We start from the raw sequence: 15,801 nt of genomic DNA on the forward strand, positions 1-15,801 counted from the left end.
GGAAAACAGCTGGCAGTTAAACCGCGTACCGCGTTGCGTGTATTTCGCTTACCGTCCAATCTGGTTGCTTGCGTTAGTTGGGTGGTAAGTTGTAAACGCATTGAGACGCTTCAACCCATTCAGTAATATGGAAATCCCTGCCGATTCCACGAAATTTCCCGTTAGTTGCAAGCCCAATTCATTGAGTCAAGCGGAAAATATTTCTCATTTTGGGTAACCGGTGTTCATCGTTTTGTGTGTAGGCAGGTTTGGCTGTTGTCCGCCCTTGTGTACCGTACGTTAATAATACGTGGAATTTGAGTAAACATTTATTTACTAGGTAGCCACTTCGTTGTGATTATTTACCGTAGATTGGCTAAAATCCATCACCCTTTTGCTAGCGGCTTGATGCATAAAACCACAAATCAAACATCTCACCAACCTTATAGGCTGTTACGCAAAATCGGTTAGTAGGTTGACGCCCACAAACCGTTCTCAACTATGTGTATTTCGCAGCCCGGATAGGATCCAAATTTGGCACTGTAAAATTTGTTGAAACACCGACGAGAGACAAGATGTCATTTCCCAAACCCGAATACATTCAAAACTTCATTGATGAGAAGCTACGGAAAGGCGGCAAGACGGAAAAGACGGCACTCATAGAAGACGACAGTCTGGCAAGGTAAACAGGAAATACTAGCGCCAAACCTTCACGCCCGCGTCATGTTAAAAGTTGATGTCTCTCTCTTGATCACCTTATTACACAATGGATACAGTTCATCAATGCATGTCAACGGTGTAATGTTTACCTACTTATCGCCATTGTGTGTATGTAGAACCTTACGCGGATGGTTCGAGTCACTTACAGAAAAAGGCACTTATCATCCGTTTGGTCTAGAGTCTTAATATGAGCATTACAATGGACCGCAAATAACTGGTGTGCATTTTTATGGCAAGAGGTTCTCTTGGGATTACAATTATAACCATTGAATGAACAAACGCAAAGAAGAAGTCATTCTTAAGCATTTAAATTATTTCCTAGCGGTAAAAACAATATTTGAATGCAAATTGTAGCGGCAGCGATCTGTTTGTTGATAACATTTAAATGATTTCTCGTTGCCGCGTCACGGCCTATGACAAAACAACACACACACGTGCCTGTTTGTAAAAGGAACGCTTATGACCAATACGTGGAGTTAGAAAGTGTTGGCTAATTTGAAAGTTACTACGTCCGTTAAAGAAGTAATCACTATGACGCTGAAATCAAATGGAAACATTTTTATTGGCAATTGCCTAATTCCAACTGTTTTGTTCAAAATGCAGAGAATCCGAAGATTCGCACAGGAACGGTCGATCAACGCCAAAAACCAATCTCAAAACCCCACAACGATTCAACGGCAGCTCAGGGGAATCACCCGCCTTTTCTGAATCAGATGATTCCGCACTAAACAAGACAGGACGGAGGCAAAAATCCAACGGCAGCGAGTCAGACTTGGACACGGACGATAGCGCCATCCTGGCTCGCGCGAGGTACGGCTCAACGCAGGGCAGCGCGCCCATCGCGACGAAACACAAACACAAAAAGACAAGAGACGTGCGCACACCTTTGCGGGCTGATGAAAGTCGCGGGGGAGCTTACGGAGGAACGGCGGAGGTTGAACTGGACACGGCCGAGACTCTTGCAAGTTACAGTCCCTCAAACGTGGTTAAAGGTATTCTAAAAGCGGGTTCTAGCGGATCCAAACCTCAAGATCGGCAGGCTCTTGCCGGACGCTCTAATTCTCAAAAGGAGAGGAGTGCAAAAGGTAGAAGAGAAAACGCAGATGAAAACGGTGGCGATTCGAGTACTAGCGACGAACAAAGACAGTCATACGGGCTCGAGGTACCACATTCATCATCACACAACCACGGTAAGTCAAGTATGAGTCTAGATGTCTGGTAAGGGCAAAGAGTCTAAGAGTATTGATTTGCACATCTGGATAAAAATTCGACGAAACAATATCTTATCCCTCATAAGTGGGCATGGTTTTGAACATCGGTCGTTATCAAAACAGTTGTGTATGTAAATAATTTTTTTGAGCGGATGTAACCTTAGGAAGCACACACACAACTGTGCAGGAATTTCCTCGTATTTTACCACCTAATACCAACAAACAAACCCAAGTTTCATAGCTGTTTAAACTCCACGCAAGATATTGAACGCTTAACTATTTTATGCTTGGTAAAGAGCATTTCGAAAGAAAATAGAGATATTTAAAATTAAATCAACACAAATCAGAAGGTTTGTACACTGTATGACCAATACCAGTAATGCAACTCTATACCCCATTGATTGACGTGAGAATCAACGTGTTTGTCTTAATACTCATCGTCCCTGCTGTGCTCTAATGTTTGCCTTCGGGTCATGTGCTAACAATGTTCACTAACGTCATTTTTCGCCTAAAATGGATACACCTGCAACAGTGCGGCTGCGTTCCCATCGTAGTAAACTATGTTGAAGATTGAGTTCCTGTCCACGTTGCACCTGTGGAGGTTTTAAACAATTTCGGATTAGCTTCATGTATTCCTTGATTGAAAACGTGGTAATAAAAGCATGAAACGAAATTTTCTGTGTAGCAGTTCCTTGCATCACTCAAGTTTGTTCAAATACGCATGACTTTGTCGCAAAATATTAACAAAAGCCATCAATATAGTACCAAAAGGAGATTTGGCAGAAACATAGAAATCATATTTTCAATTTGGTGCTTGTCACTTCTGTCGTAATTATGGGTTAAGCCGCCCATGCGTTTTATTGCTGGGTGACAATTTGCATGTCCTAGCATATTACCCTAAATTACAGTCAATCTTCCATGCCAGCTTGTGGGAAAATGTTGCAAATCGCAGTAATGCACACCTCATGGACACGCAGCCATACTCTTTGATAAAAATCCGTACAGAAATAAACATTATTCACGCCAATCGAGGGCGTTCCTTGTGGGGATTCACGTTCAAATGCCAAATCGGCATTAGTTTGGGAGCAGAACAGAATTCTGGTGGACTCTTATCAGTTTGAAGGGCGTACCTTTCATGTATTGGTGCATTACGCCCTGTCGCACACACTAATTACAATCAACGTCAAAACGCATTACCATTGATGCTTTAGAAGTATTGGAAAACTTTCTCTATAGAGGGCGCGGATGCTTTAAAACGGACATTTTACGAGTACTATGCTTTCTCCATAAAGCCAAAGGTGGTTGATAACTTGAGTAATTCATCTTGCGTGTACAAATATACAATGCGGTGCACTTAACCCGGCATTATAAACGGTTTAAGCAAAACGTGTTTTGTGATCCGACACAAAGGCATGCAAAACCTGATAAAATGTTTCAAAGCCCAGAAGGCACAGATGATTGTGTGTTTATTGAATGTAGATCTAATTTTCGTTTCTTCTAATAATCAGAGTGGAACCTGCATTCTGTGAGGTTTGGTAGCACAGCTAAGTAATAAAAAATGTTACTGAGCTTGTAGCTGTAAGGAGCCAAGGTTCTTCCGGACAAATTCCAAATTAAATGTTTTTTTAATGTTAAAGGCGCTGCGCACTCGGACGTTGAATCGGAGCACTGTCACGACTCATCGGATGAAAAGACGGAAATCGAGCAGAAGAAGCGAAATCGGGCAATGCGAAAGTTGCTAACAGCAACCTGCTTGAGTTTCCTCTTCATGGTTGGAGAAATTGTAGGTACGTCAAACTTTGACGTAATATATATATTATAAGCTGGTGTGTACTTCTTCAAACAGTTTTCTTAAAGCTTCCATTAGCACCAAACCAATAGTGAAATTCCGTCGCTACTAATAGAGGCCCTGATGCCTACACCATAGAATTATTTAAGGATTAAAGCTTTTGGATTGAGTTTCACGTGGTTTTAAGAAGCATGTATAGAATTATTCAAGCAAGCATTGGAGCTTTCCCTATTTAGGCATCATTGCAAAGTGGGGTATACAATTGTATTAAAACGCTACTTCACAAAAAAAACTATTATGTTTAATTTGTCAGAACGGTTTTATTTTCCTATTGCGAACTAATATGCTTGACTTTTAAAGGAATATAACTATTTAATGGAGTAAAGGGGTTTGTAAATGGCGTAAACACAAGTACCTCATAATCTGCAAAACGAATTGCAAAATGATGAGTCACCGCAAAGGTTGTAGTTGTGTATATAGAGGTTAGCAGACTTTTCCGTGTGGGAACCAAACTTCCAGGCGGTGTTGAAATGTGTTGCACACGAACATAGAAATATTTTAATGCGGAGGTGCCGTGCGCAAAGCGGTGAAGCCGCAATTGTATACTTCGTAAGTACCTGGGCAAAGTAGCGGCAAGCCATGCACCTTCTAAGACCATGATAGTCATGGAAAAATGGCGGCGTGACATTCATTTATAAAAACAGTTGCTTGTGTCTTGAATTTACCGTTGATTCAACAATGGATTACGCAAATGCTTCCCAGAAACTAAAATAAACCTTTGGTGAGTCTAAACCAATAATAGAGCAGGAATTTACATAAGTGTTCGGATGTGCGGCTTATAGAACAAAAATGTCTCACAGAATAGAAATATTTGAAAAGCAGAAAAATATATTTGCTAGCGTGGCTTTTACGATGTGTTCCATTTAACTTCTCAACAGGTCACAATCGTTCTGAAACAAACAACCAACAAAAAGAATATTTGCCAGTTTGGTTAATCACAGAAACGCAATCAGCGTGATTGTAAATACCCCCTCAAAATGCAGCATTTGGGCAAACGCCCAATGTAACTCCCGACCGGCGCAAGTTCGAAGCAAATTAAAATTTAATTGAGTTGTTCCCAAGTAATTGCAACATGAGAAGCCGCTCTGAAACCGTCTCCAAAATTCACGAACAAATTTAATCGATAAACTGACTCTATAACCCAAATTTGCAATCTTGAGGAAAGACTGATTACGAACCCACATATTCACAACCTACTCATTTTTAGCATCAGTCGGCTGGGTATTTGCAGTTCAACCACATTGTTTAAAAGCGACACATAAGGGATAAAAGCATTGCGTTAAAAATGCATGAGGAACCTGGAACTGTTTATGAGGGACTGTCTTGCGCATTCCGACTTTGCGGTGCTGCAGTAATTTTTGTGAAGTTTGCAAACGGAGGCTGCATATAGTTTATCTTCCGAAGTAATCTTAACAAAATTCGACACAAAAATTCGGAAATTGATTTTGAATGGTTCGGAAAAACTGAAATCATTCGATTGAAAATATCAATGTCAGGCCATGGCTTTACGATAGGCTTATACCAATTCTTGCTTCAATAACGTACACCGCGATCTCTATATCTATTTCCATTTTACGTTAAGTGATGGTAAAGTTGATGGCCTATGGTGCACTGTTGCAGTGTAGACTTCGTTTGCCAGTATGTCGTGTGCAAATTAACTGAAAGGCAACTTACTTTAGGTGGGTATCTTGCCAACAGCCTTGCTATCATGACCGATGCCAGTCACCTCTTGACTGACGTAAGCAGTTTTCTTATCAGTATCATTGCTCTAAAGATGGCTGGGCGGCCGATTTCCAAGAAGATGACTTTCGGCTGGCATCGCGCAGGTATGTATTCCATTCCATATGCAAACAGAAAATAAACTGTGGCTTGCAAAGATAAAGCAGAATTAAATATCTATATGACGTAACGAACCTCATCCAACCTAAAAAGCACTACAAATTGCCAGCAAACTGATGTTTATTGGTTGCGAAAATTTACATACAGAGGTGATCGGAGCTATCGTGAGCGTCTTGGCAATCTGGATAGTTACAGGTGTACTTGTATACCTTGCTGTGATGCGACTTATTACCAATGATTACAAAGTAAACGGCGAAACTATGCTGATCACCGCGTCTATGGCGGTTGGCTTCAACATCGTGTAAGTTTCTAAACTGTGTAACTTGAGAATTTCCTTGAATTGAATTTTATGTGTTTTTGTTCTTAATCGCAACATTTATTTTATTTAAGTTTTTTATTGTGATTATTTGACCTCTGGTAAGTTCAACATAACCGTGGGTCCTAAAAATACAAGTTATCGAATAAGGCTAAAATTTTTCTTATTAATCTTCGGACGGTACTGCAAAGAACGTTAAATTGTGAGCACGTATTAAGTATGTTTGAAGTACAACCGGATTTTGTGATTCTAAAAGTTTGGGTTTTGGGGATCCTGAAATATAATATATTTTGGCCTACATGTATGTATTACTAGCACTAAAACAGCTGATATTTTGTCGTACAATCTATAGTGAAACTGTGTTTTTTAGGATGGGATTGGTGCTCCATGAAGCTCACGAACACAGTCACGGTCACAGTCACGGGCACTCTCATGGCGGTGATCACGATCACGATCACGAGGCTGGCAGCAATGCATCCAGCGCAGGAGGTACATTTGCGTTATCTATGCCAGCTATATAGTTTCATAAACTCGGAAACGCTATGCGGAAGTACGATTGTGCCGAGCGCAAAACTGGCAAACAAAGCTGGGAATTTTGAACGACAGAGTGTCGCAATATCCCGCGTGGGTTGGGAGTTATTTGGCAGCATTGGTCAAGCGCCCGACCTATATACCAAGAAGAAAACCTGATCGGGATTCGTGGCCAGGACATCCCGGGTTCAAATCCCGGTGTGGTCAAAACAAATCGTTTATGGGTGGTGACATAGTTAGGGTCGAAGGAATTACACATAAATTAGGCGGCAGCCTGCTTTGTAAATAGTTGGTTAGTTTTTAGTTAATTTAATTTTTTACTACTAAAGCTCGTCGAGAATGCAAATACCGTGCACATAGACTGGGAAACGAAATCGAACAAGCAAATGTAACATTGAATTTATAGTTAGTAGTAAAATGTGTGCCATGCGGCGTGTTTAGCGCAGCACATAAATGCATTCATGTTTTTTTAACATAAGGCTTTTTACATAAGAGTAGTAGCACTGAAAACCAGTTTGCCGTTTTTTATCCCTAAAACAATAAAGTTTTGCGCAATCTAAGGGGCAATAAATGGAAAGCAGTCAGAGTACCATAACCTATGCCTTACCGTTGTAATCACCTTGCATATACCGCAATTAACCGCGCCCATTGCCAAGAGTTGTTCCTTATCTTGAACAAAAACCTTTATGCAGAGAGCATTAGACGTCACGTACAGCATATACTTGGCATCACGCATATACATTAGTCATATGTTTAACCAGAAGCCGTCAATATTATTCCATACAGAGCAAAGCACTGGAAACGTGAACGTTCGAGCAGCATTTATTCACGTGATAGGCGATCTCCTGCAGTCCCTCGGGGTCCTTACAGCGGCTTTTATTATTTATTTCAAGGTAAGAGAGTCGCTACGTGCGTTTGCGTGTCATTGCAAATAAACTTTTTGTCATATATTCACGTTAAAACGACCACAAATTACATTATAAGCGTGAAGGTCACCATTTGTTGATTCAAGGTCGGATAAGTTCGTAAGCAGTAGTCTGTGATCTTTAATTGGTAGCTAGAAACTTTCGCGTTCCGTTCCTGTCCAGCTCACCTGTAACAGCCACTTTTTATGGCCATTGTAACCAGAATCTCAGTTAAATTCTGTAATTTTCTTTTTAGCCGGAGTACAAAATTGCGGATCCAATCTGCACATTTCTCTTCTCTGTTCTTGTCCTCATCACAACCATTACAATATTACGTGACACCGTCATCGTTATCATGGAAGGTAACATAACAATAACTCCACTAAATGTATCTTAGACGTTCACGTGTTCGGAGATAAATGATTGTTTCACAAGCAGCAAAATAAATTTGCAAGCGTGACTGTTACGACGTGTTTCATTTTAAAATTCTCCAAGTTATGTTCTGAAGACAATACCCGAAAAGGATAACATTTGCCAGTTTGGTTTATCACACAAATCCTATTATCGTGTGTTTAACTCGAAATGCACCGTTTAAGTAAATGTACATGTGTCATCACTAATCAACCTAAAACAAAACCTTTAAAGGTAAACCTGTTGGAGTGGAGTACAACGTGGTGAAAGATAGACTCCTTGAGATCCAAGGCGTCACTGCGGTTCATGACCTGAGGATTTGGTCTCTGACACTTAACCAAACGGTTATGTCTGCTCATCTAGCAATTGGTATGTTTAATAGGAGCAGTGTAATATGTAGTCTCCCTGATGGTTTTGTTGGAAATATTACTGTGCAGACAAACATAGTTGATTACAGTAGGAGCATTGATGTTTTAGTGTAAACGAATTTAAAAGCTTCAAGATGGTCTTATAATATGTCCTTGATCTTTATCCACAGAGAAAGGTACGGATTCTAGTCAAGTTCTCAAGTACGCCACACGCAAACTGAAGTCACTTTACGATTTTCATTCGCTCACGATTCAAGTTGAGTATTACTCGGTGGACATGGACGACTGCAAAAAGTGCCAACCTGCTTGATCTGCTCAGGGAGTTACAACTGAGCGCAGACAAAAATGTATCCTGTTTCTGTGTGGTCAAACTTTCACGCTCTGTACTATGTTACCACGATACCGGCTACAAATTGTCATTATATTCTCAGTCGTCGTATTTTCGCATTTGTGTACCGTGGAAGTGCAAACTTCCATAGCTGGGCGGGTTTTGTCGGTATTTGGTGCTGTTTGCGCTTAACGCAACGAATTACTTTCTTCCTCGTGGTGGCAAATTGTGGGTTAATGGAGCAAACGTTTGGATAATAACAGCGGTGAATATATTTTGTTTCCTCAATTCTTTCTTTCTTATTTTTGTTGCATCTTTTCACCATTGCCATGTTTATGAACGTGTATGAAGCAGTGAGTTTAGGGCAACCTTTACCATACTCCGTTGAGCTTACAGTGTGCAAGCCGAGCAATAACGAACCTTCTATTTATTTTTCTATGTAATATTATCTACGTTCGTTCATCGTAAACCAGCATTTAGTTCGTCTCCCATTTGTGCTCATCAGTAAGCTACATTCGCATCTTCCTCTGTGCAATAAAAACACACAAAGCTACAGCGGAAATCGCGTGTTTTATTAAGTTTACTGCTTCCTCCGTTTCCGTCCCACGGAAGTTCCCCGTGTGCTTATCTCTCTCATCTCGCTTGAGGGCTCCGTTGAGCCTTTGGAGTTAGAGAGCCGGCGACTGAAGTCCTTGATTTTGGTTTGTAGCTCAAGCTGAGTGCTTCGTTCTGCTTAAGAATGTTTGCCCAATGCGCTAAGATTACTGTTGGCAATTTTGAGTACAAATAGTGTAACCAATATCAGATTTCGGTCAAAAACGAATGTTACATATTTTTTATGGTCTTGTCTCCTACGCCACTAGTGGTTGAATGTGATTTATATGACGGCTTTTGGGTTTGGTCGAATGGGAGATTGTGTGTGTAGCAGAACGCAAAGGATGTGTAGAGTGGATGAAACGGCTTACATTTTTTAAAGGCATACATATATCCTAATGGTTTAAACTAGGTCCAACTAGTCTTGACGAAGGTAACTGTTACACGAATACCTAATTATAGTAGGACCAGTAAGACTGTGTCACACAAACGCAGCGCTCGTATACACACACGAGAAGAGATACATAATAACCTACCCAAAGCCAGTGCCTGTTGGAATCGCAATTCTCCACTTGATGTGATGCTGTTCCTACGCATGCGCTCAATAGCACCGCTGGAACATGACGTCAGACCCAAGCCTTGGTCTCTTTGGTCGGCCGTCAGCGAGTATTCATGCATGTTGTAGAGTTGACGAAACGAACTACTGGAATCAACCCTTTTTCGCTTCCAAACCGGTTGCCGTCGAGGGGACTTAATTTTCCATACTGCGACAAATGGTAAGGGGATATTGTGTCAATTAATAGAGCCAATAAAAGAGCTGCTTAAAACACCCTGGCCCTGGTGTTTCTCTGAGCATTTAGTAGCCTCCTGCTTAGTTTGGTACCTAGCGGAGTAACGATAACTGCAAGTCGCCACAAAGGGGTCTTGCCTGGCCTGACATCCATAGGTCGAAACAGGCTGGACTCTTAGACACGTCCCCTGCTTAAGGATGACACGCAAAATCGTAAAGCGTCAAAAAACAAATAGTGTATACCGTAGGCAAGGGGAGCTTATTTGGTGCTTTTAAGCAGGATGCACGTTTAAAGAATAAATGAGGCACTTCACGAATTTCTTCCAAACAATACAGGAAGTGTAAACACAGTACCACGTTTTGTCGTGGAGTTTTTCCTTTACACGAGTATTCTAAAAATTCTTGGGCTATATATAACCGAAATTCATATCATTTATGGTTTTAGCAATGACCATGGTTTTATGTACAATATAGAAAAGGTTTGTTTGGATACCTTTATCTTTAATAGCGGATTTGTCAGTATTTTCAACTTTGTTTTTGGCAAATGTTGAATCCTGCCTCGGATCTTTCAGACTTGTTTCAGTCATTGGCTTGTCCAAAATAATGTTGAAAGCTTTCGACAGATTCCTGTTTTTTGAGATTTGGTATTTCGCTTCGGCGAAAGTCGGTTCTTTGTCTAAAATATTGTTTAGGTTCAACGGAAGATGGTCACGAACAAAGTCCTCTACTTCCTGGGGTGTACGCATACAAGCCGCCTCTTGAACCAAAAAGTGTTGAAGAAGTTTACAGGGAGAAGGCCATAATTAAATAACAATCTTTGCGCACTTTAGTTTACGACAGGATTTATTCTGGTAACTTGTGATGGAATTGCAAGTAGTATCAAGGTTTAAATACAAACCTAGGTGCGTGTTGGCAAGGTGGCGGGGTGTTGATCCTTCAAAGAGAAATGTGTGTTTTGGTGTGGACTCCTCATAGTCAATGAATTCATGATTCGGATCATAGTTATTCATCTCATACCTGCGTTCACTCTCCGGCGACAAAACAACCGATTGCCGGAAGTGTGCAGCTGTCGCTGGTCTAAGAGTTAGAGTTGCACGTGTTGTACATGGATAGGTGAAATGGGGACAAAATACACGTGAAATAACAACCATATTGTCCTGGCGCACGTAATGCACAGTCAAAAACCGCACATATATGATAACGTGAAGCACACGGACTAAATCTTTTTGTTTCTTGCGCGCAACTACAACATCATGAAAACTAGAAATCGCACACTTTGTGTACAAGCTTATCTCATGTAGGCAGTCGTTAGCAAGCTCAACTGTTCCAACTGGTTTAAGATTTAAAATAACGAAAATGCATTAAAATAACGAAAATGCAAACATTTAAAACGGTACCTACCTAAAATTTCTTTCCTTGTAGTCATTTAAAGGCGGGTTAATTGAATCATAATAGCACTCATTATCGTCACCATCATCCTGGCAAACAACATCGTCTTCATATACAGGCTTCAAAATCGAGCGTCGACCAGCCGTCGATGTGAAGCCAGACATGCAACGACTTTTGCCCCCATGGCGCCATCGAGTGGCGAAATCCCCGCTCAAGCATGAGTTGCTTTGCAGAAAATCCGAACATTCTTCTCCCCGCACCATAGCCGTGCTTGGCGGTGCAGTAGACTTGGCCGTATCTGGAGCCTCAAAACGCTGTACATTGGGAGTGTGCGTGGCCAGCAAAGGCTCAATGCATTGCGCCGGTATGAATTTCCGGCTTTGGCTGTTATGACACCACCCAGATGCAGGGAGCGGTTCACGATTAAATACGTTGTCAGCCACCATATCTGACTGCCAGCGGTGCACGGACTGCGGTATTTTGCTAGGTGGAGTTGGTGGGGAAACCTGATGTGGTTGCGATGACGACACATATACAGGGTTTTGCACAGTTTTGGATGGAGATTGCGAAACTTGTGGTAATACAGGAGAGGTCTTCGCTGGTTTATCGTCGACTGGTAGTTGTGAAAGATCATTCAGCACCACTTGATACTTTTTCGGCACGCGACCATTGCGAGTCGGATTCCTAAAACGAAATACATTACCTCTGCTTTCCGAGTCGCCACTGGGTTGTCCTTCCTGAGCAATTGACTCCTGGTCTTCTGTAATAGCGCATAGCTCGATACGGAACACCGGGTTCTCGAATTGTGACTGAAGACTCGGGACTACACGGGCAGACATTGGTTTCGCCATACCTCTTGTAAAGCTGGTGTGACTCTCGTTACGACCATACTTGGAGCAGTGATTTTCGTTATCAAGAGAGTTGCGACGACTGGTTTGGGTTCGAGAATCTGTGGTTTGTATTCTACTGGCCGTCATTGCGGCGACAGAGCTAGGAATAATGTTCTCTGTATTCGTATCCACAGTCTCTACGTCTTTACTTTTTTCCATCGTGTGTCGGAGGCTAGAATTGCTTTTTTCAGCGTCCACGCTTTCTTGAGCATCTGCGAACGCTTTAAAGGAAGCGATAGGTTTTCGCGAACCAGACGATGTTATGCTGCTTTTCCTGAGAGAAGGGTCGTGCTGAAGTTTTAAGCTTTCCGGCAAAGAAGTTATTGGAGAATGGTCTACAGGAGAAGCCACATTAGCACTGAGTCTACGTTCTTCCGCCTCAAAGCTAGAAAAACCGCTGGTCGAATTCCTTGTTGTCAACTTAACCGTTTCGGTGGGGGTGACGACAGGTGTGGGCTTCCTAAATACATTGGAGTTTCGTCCTGCGGTAATCCTTGTTTGACTGCTGGGACCCACGCACTGCTGCGAGGGACAAGGGTAATATGGACCGTGGTATCCGTTGCACTGGAACTGGGCCTTAATATTAAGGTTATGTGACGATTGTGGTTTGTGTGTTTCGCAACTGACATGACCAGGTGGTATGGGATAATGTAATGGTGGCCCAGGATAATGAGTATATTCTTCGTTCGGTATTTGTTTGACAGGAACCAAATGTTTTCTCTGCGCTTTGCGCCACTTGAAGTGCTTCGAGCTTGCACGTTTAGGTGTTCTGTTACGCTCATCGGATTGGGTGTTTCGAGTGGAAACGCCCACCTCTTCGGTCGATGACGTCTCGTCGGAACTTTGAGTGAGAAACACGCCTCGTTGAGAACGATACGTGGGTCGCGGTGATTGGCTGGAGCTCGACGAATCAGAAGACGTACTGGCAGCTTGTTGCTTCACTTTTGCTCGAGACTTCACTCGGGTCGTTTGCCTGGGCCTTGCTGAAGTAACAACAATTGTACAATGTAAAAGTATAATATTTTGTTTTGAAACGAAGCGTTTAGTTATGGCGTATTATAAGCGCCTGACTCAATATACTATTTTATAGCTTTATCGGTGCCCATGACATTTCCCTTCCCAGAGTTATTGCAAAGAAGAAATAAATTGCACAGTATTGTTATAGCTTGATTCAAAAGCAATACGATGGACAAGGCAAAAACATAACCATTATTGAGATCACATAAATTTATTGCGATCACATAAACATAACCGTTATTGCGACCATTTCTAATCACATAAATGCGACTAGTGTCAAAAAAGAGCAAAATCTAGTCACAAACCTTTTGCGGTAGTGGCTCTGGCGTGAATTTTTTTATTCTTTTTGCCTTCCTTTCTCGCATAATTTCTGTGCTTTTGTTTTGTACGTTGATCCTCCCGATCAGAAAGTGGTAAATCAACTTCTTCACGGACAATGCGTGTTGTTGACCCAAGTGGCTGAAGAGATTGAAAAGGCGGCCAACTCTGCGTCGTCGTGCGCTTTTCATTTGGTTCCTGGCCCACGTCCTCAGTCTGCACTGGTTTGTTGTTGGGCGTCCACCAGCTCGGCCACATTTCCTTGTCCTCGACGACGTCATCACGGACGATGACGTAACGCTTGTCAAACTGTGTCCCTGCTTCCTTGAGACGAATAGTGCGTGGCGACTGACATCGAGTGGGCTCGATTACTGCCAGACTCCGCTGCTGCTCTACACCGCCAACTGGTGGCAACGTAGAAGAGTTTGTGGTCGCCGCTTGATGATGCTCATTAATAATTTTAAGCAGACTAAAGTATTCGCTGCAGGTTCGCGCTATGTTGTCGGTAAGAGTGAGATTTGTTGGACTTCGCATTAGGCGGTATTTGGCTGAAGTGCGCCTGGGTGGAAGCTTGGAATTGGAAGCAACTCTCTCTGTCCAGCCAGGGTCTACACTTCCTTCCCCGAATTCTAAAAAATTGTAACATTTAAAAAAGATATGTCGTAGCCACGTGAGAGAACAAACAAAACTTGCACACTTCCGTACAAATCTGTCGAAACTACAATAAAAAAAACTTTGTTCAGAACCTGCAGAACTTAAAAGGTTTCAAGCCCCCAAGAGAGCTTTCAATACACAAGTGGATTTTCCAATTAAATGTTAGAGGCGCTTGAATGTGCAATCAACAAAGGCACCTATGGCGTTACCAAATGATAACAACCTGTCATGAACAAGTGCACAGCATCGACCTGCGGGGTTTGGCCAGACTACAGGTCGGCCGTCAAGGGCGGATAAGGGCAATGTCAAGGACAACGACTGCTGCTACCAGCACGTGGCTTTTGCCGCAAGGTTGCGAAACCCAATTGGACCTCCATGTCACGTGGTTTGTCCTGACACGTGGAGAATACCCGATAAAAATTTAGTTGAAAGCATTCAGCGATATTGAAACACCAGAGCCTTGTTTCGAACGAACAAATCACGAAAATACCAAAATCTTCCAAGTTAGTCTACACCTTCTCTTTGTATGTGTGTTGTATCGGGAACATTCATCTTTTTTTCGTGCATTTTATCTTCCGTTACAGCCGCAGTTTCTTCGCATCTATGGGTCTCTTTTCGGTAAAAAAAAAGCAAATTTAAGTAGGCTAGTATAAAATAAAAGAGCGAATATCATTCGATCAACCTTTTCCGTGACATCTTAAGCATTTTGCTATTTTCAAATTTAAATTTTTGTTAGAAAAGGTGATGCTACGTTTAGAGACGATCACCTTGTCGCACGTCATGTTTTTCCTTGTTGGCCGCGTTTTCCTTATTGGAGTTTTCAGTCACATCGGCGGTGGCGTTTAAACATTTTTCCTTGCTGCATGCAATCGAATTTTATATTATTTTGCACAAAAGGACAGAAATTACCTCTAAAAAAGCTCAGGCTACATTTAATTGTAGTCGAAATCACGAATCTTTATGATAAAAAGCAACAATTTCCTCATATTTATATTGAAGTTGTGTCTTTCTATATGGAGTCAAGAACTTTTACCTAAAGTCGGGAAGCTTTTCTTCTTTCGTCGAATGGGCGATTGCAACACGCAATTTTCTGTTCTTTCCGATTCGTTTCAACAACACTTCATCGTTAACAATTGGAGGAGCAATGCCGTTAAGCCTGGAGGTCAAAGATCTCGGCATCTTGTCCAGCTCCAATCGGTATTTCTTCATCTCATTCTCCAAGTTACGTAAAGCCTTCTTCTCTTTAAGGCGCAATGCATTAAGGGCGGATTCCAAGAACTTGAGTTCCATAGCATTGCGGCGTACAGCAACGCTGGCCGCCACGCTGTTCAAAAGAGACTTGGAATCCGTATCTTGGCCCGGAAAACGTTCGGAATCCAGCACGGTTCTCGTGCCTTGTTTAAACCTGGCGAGATAAGCCGGTTCCTTCATACGACCCACGCAGGAATGTGGATTAAGACTAACAGAATGAGGAATAGCGCTTTTGGCGTCAGTCGTTGAGTTGAAATTAAAGGCCATTTGGTCTCGTTCATGCAATAATTTCTAAATTGTTAATGGTGTCCTGTGTTTATAATGTTTTAACCTAGTAGATATTAATGCAAGTTTTCAAGCCTTTGCGTTAATTCTGGTACGCAATATGCTGGCAATTTTCATATGCATTATCGTTACCATTTCTTACCTCCAACCAACTTC

The 15,801-nt window shown here is 42.0% G+C and overlaps 2 protein-coding genes across 2 annotated transcripts; one reads left to right on the top strand and one right to left on the bottom strand.

Annotated features, from left to right (window-relative positions):
* The first annotated feature begins 499 nt into the window (after positions 1-499).
* Positions 500-8,997, top strand: LOC145908110 (proton-coupled zinc antiporter SLC30A2-like). Its single transcript, XM_082995295.1, has 10 exons — positions 500-661; positions 1,303-1,889; positions 3,548-3,697; positions 5,439-5,585; positions 5,746-5,899; positions 6,285-6,403; positions 7,232-7,338; positions 7,607-7,712; positions 7,996-8,130; positions 8,300-8,997. Exons 1-10 carry the CDS (start codon positions 555-557, stop codon positions 8,437-8,439), a joined length of 1,752 nt encoding a protein of 583 aa, XP_082851421.1. The 5' UTR covers positions 500-554; the 3' UTR covers positions 8,440-8,997.
* A 40-nt stretch (positions 8,998-9,037) lies between these two features.
* Positions 9,038-15,627, bottom strand: LOC145909458 (uncharacterized). Its single transcript, XM_082996849.1, has 9 exons — positions 15,143-15,627; positions 14,877-14,968; positions 13,443-14,084; positions 11,803-13,103; positions 11,243-11,736; positions 10,740-10,918; positions 10,335-10,517; positions 9,588-9,815; positions 9,038-9,189 (listed from the first exon to the last, which is right to left on the bottom strand). The coding sequence occupies exons 1-9, from the start codon at positions 15,625-15,627 to the stop codon at positions 9,038-9,040; spliced, it is 3,756 nt and encodes a 1,251-aa protein (XP_082852975.1).
* Between the last annotated feature and the right edge of the window lie 174 nt (positions 15,628-15,801).

This window comes from Ascidia mentula, chromosome 7 (assembly GCF_947561715.1).
Source record: "Ascidia mentula chromosome 7, kaAscMent1.1, whole genome shotgun sequence".
In the NCBI taxonomy this organism is placed as follows: domain Eukaryota; kingdom Metazoa; phylum Chordata; class Ascidiacea; order Phlebobranchia; family Ascidiidae; genus Ascidia; species Ascidia mentula.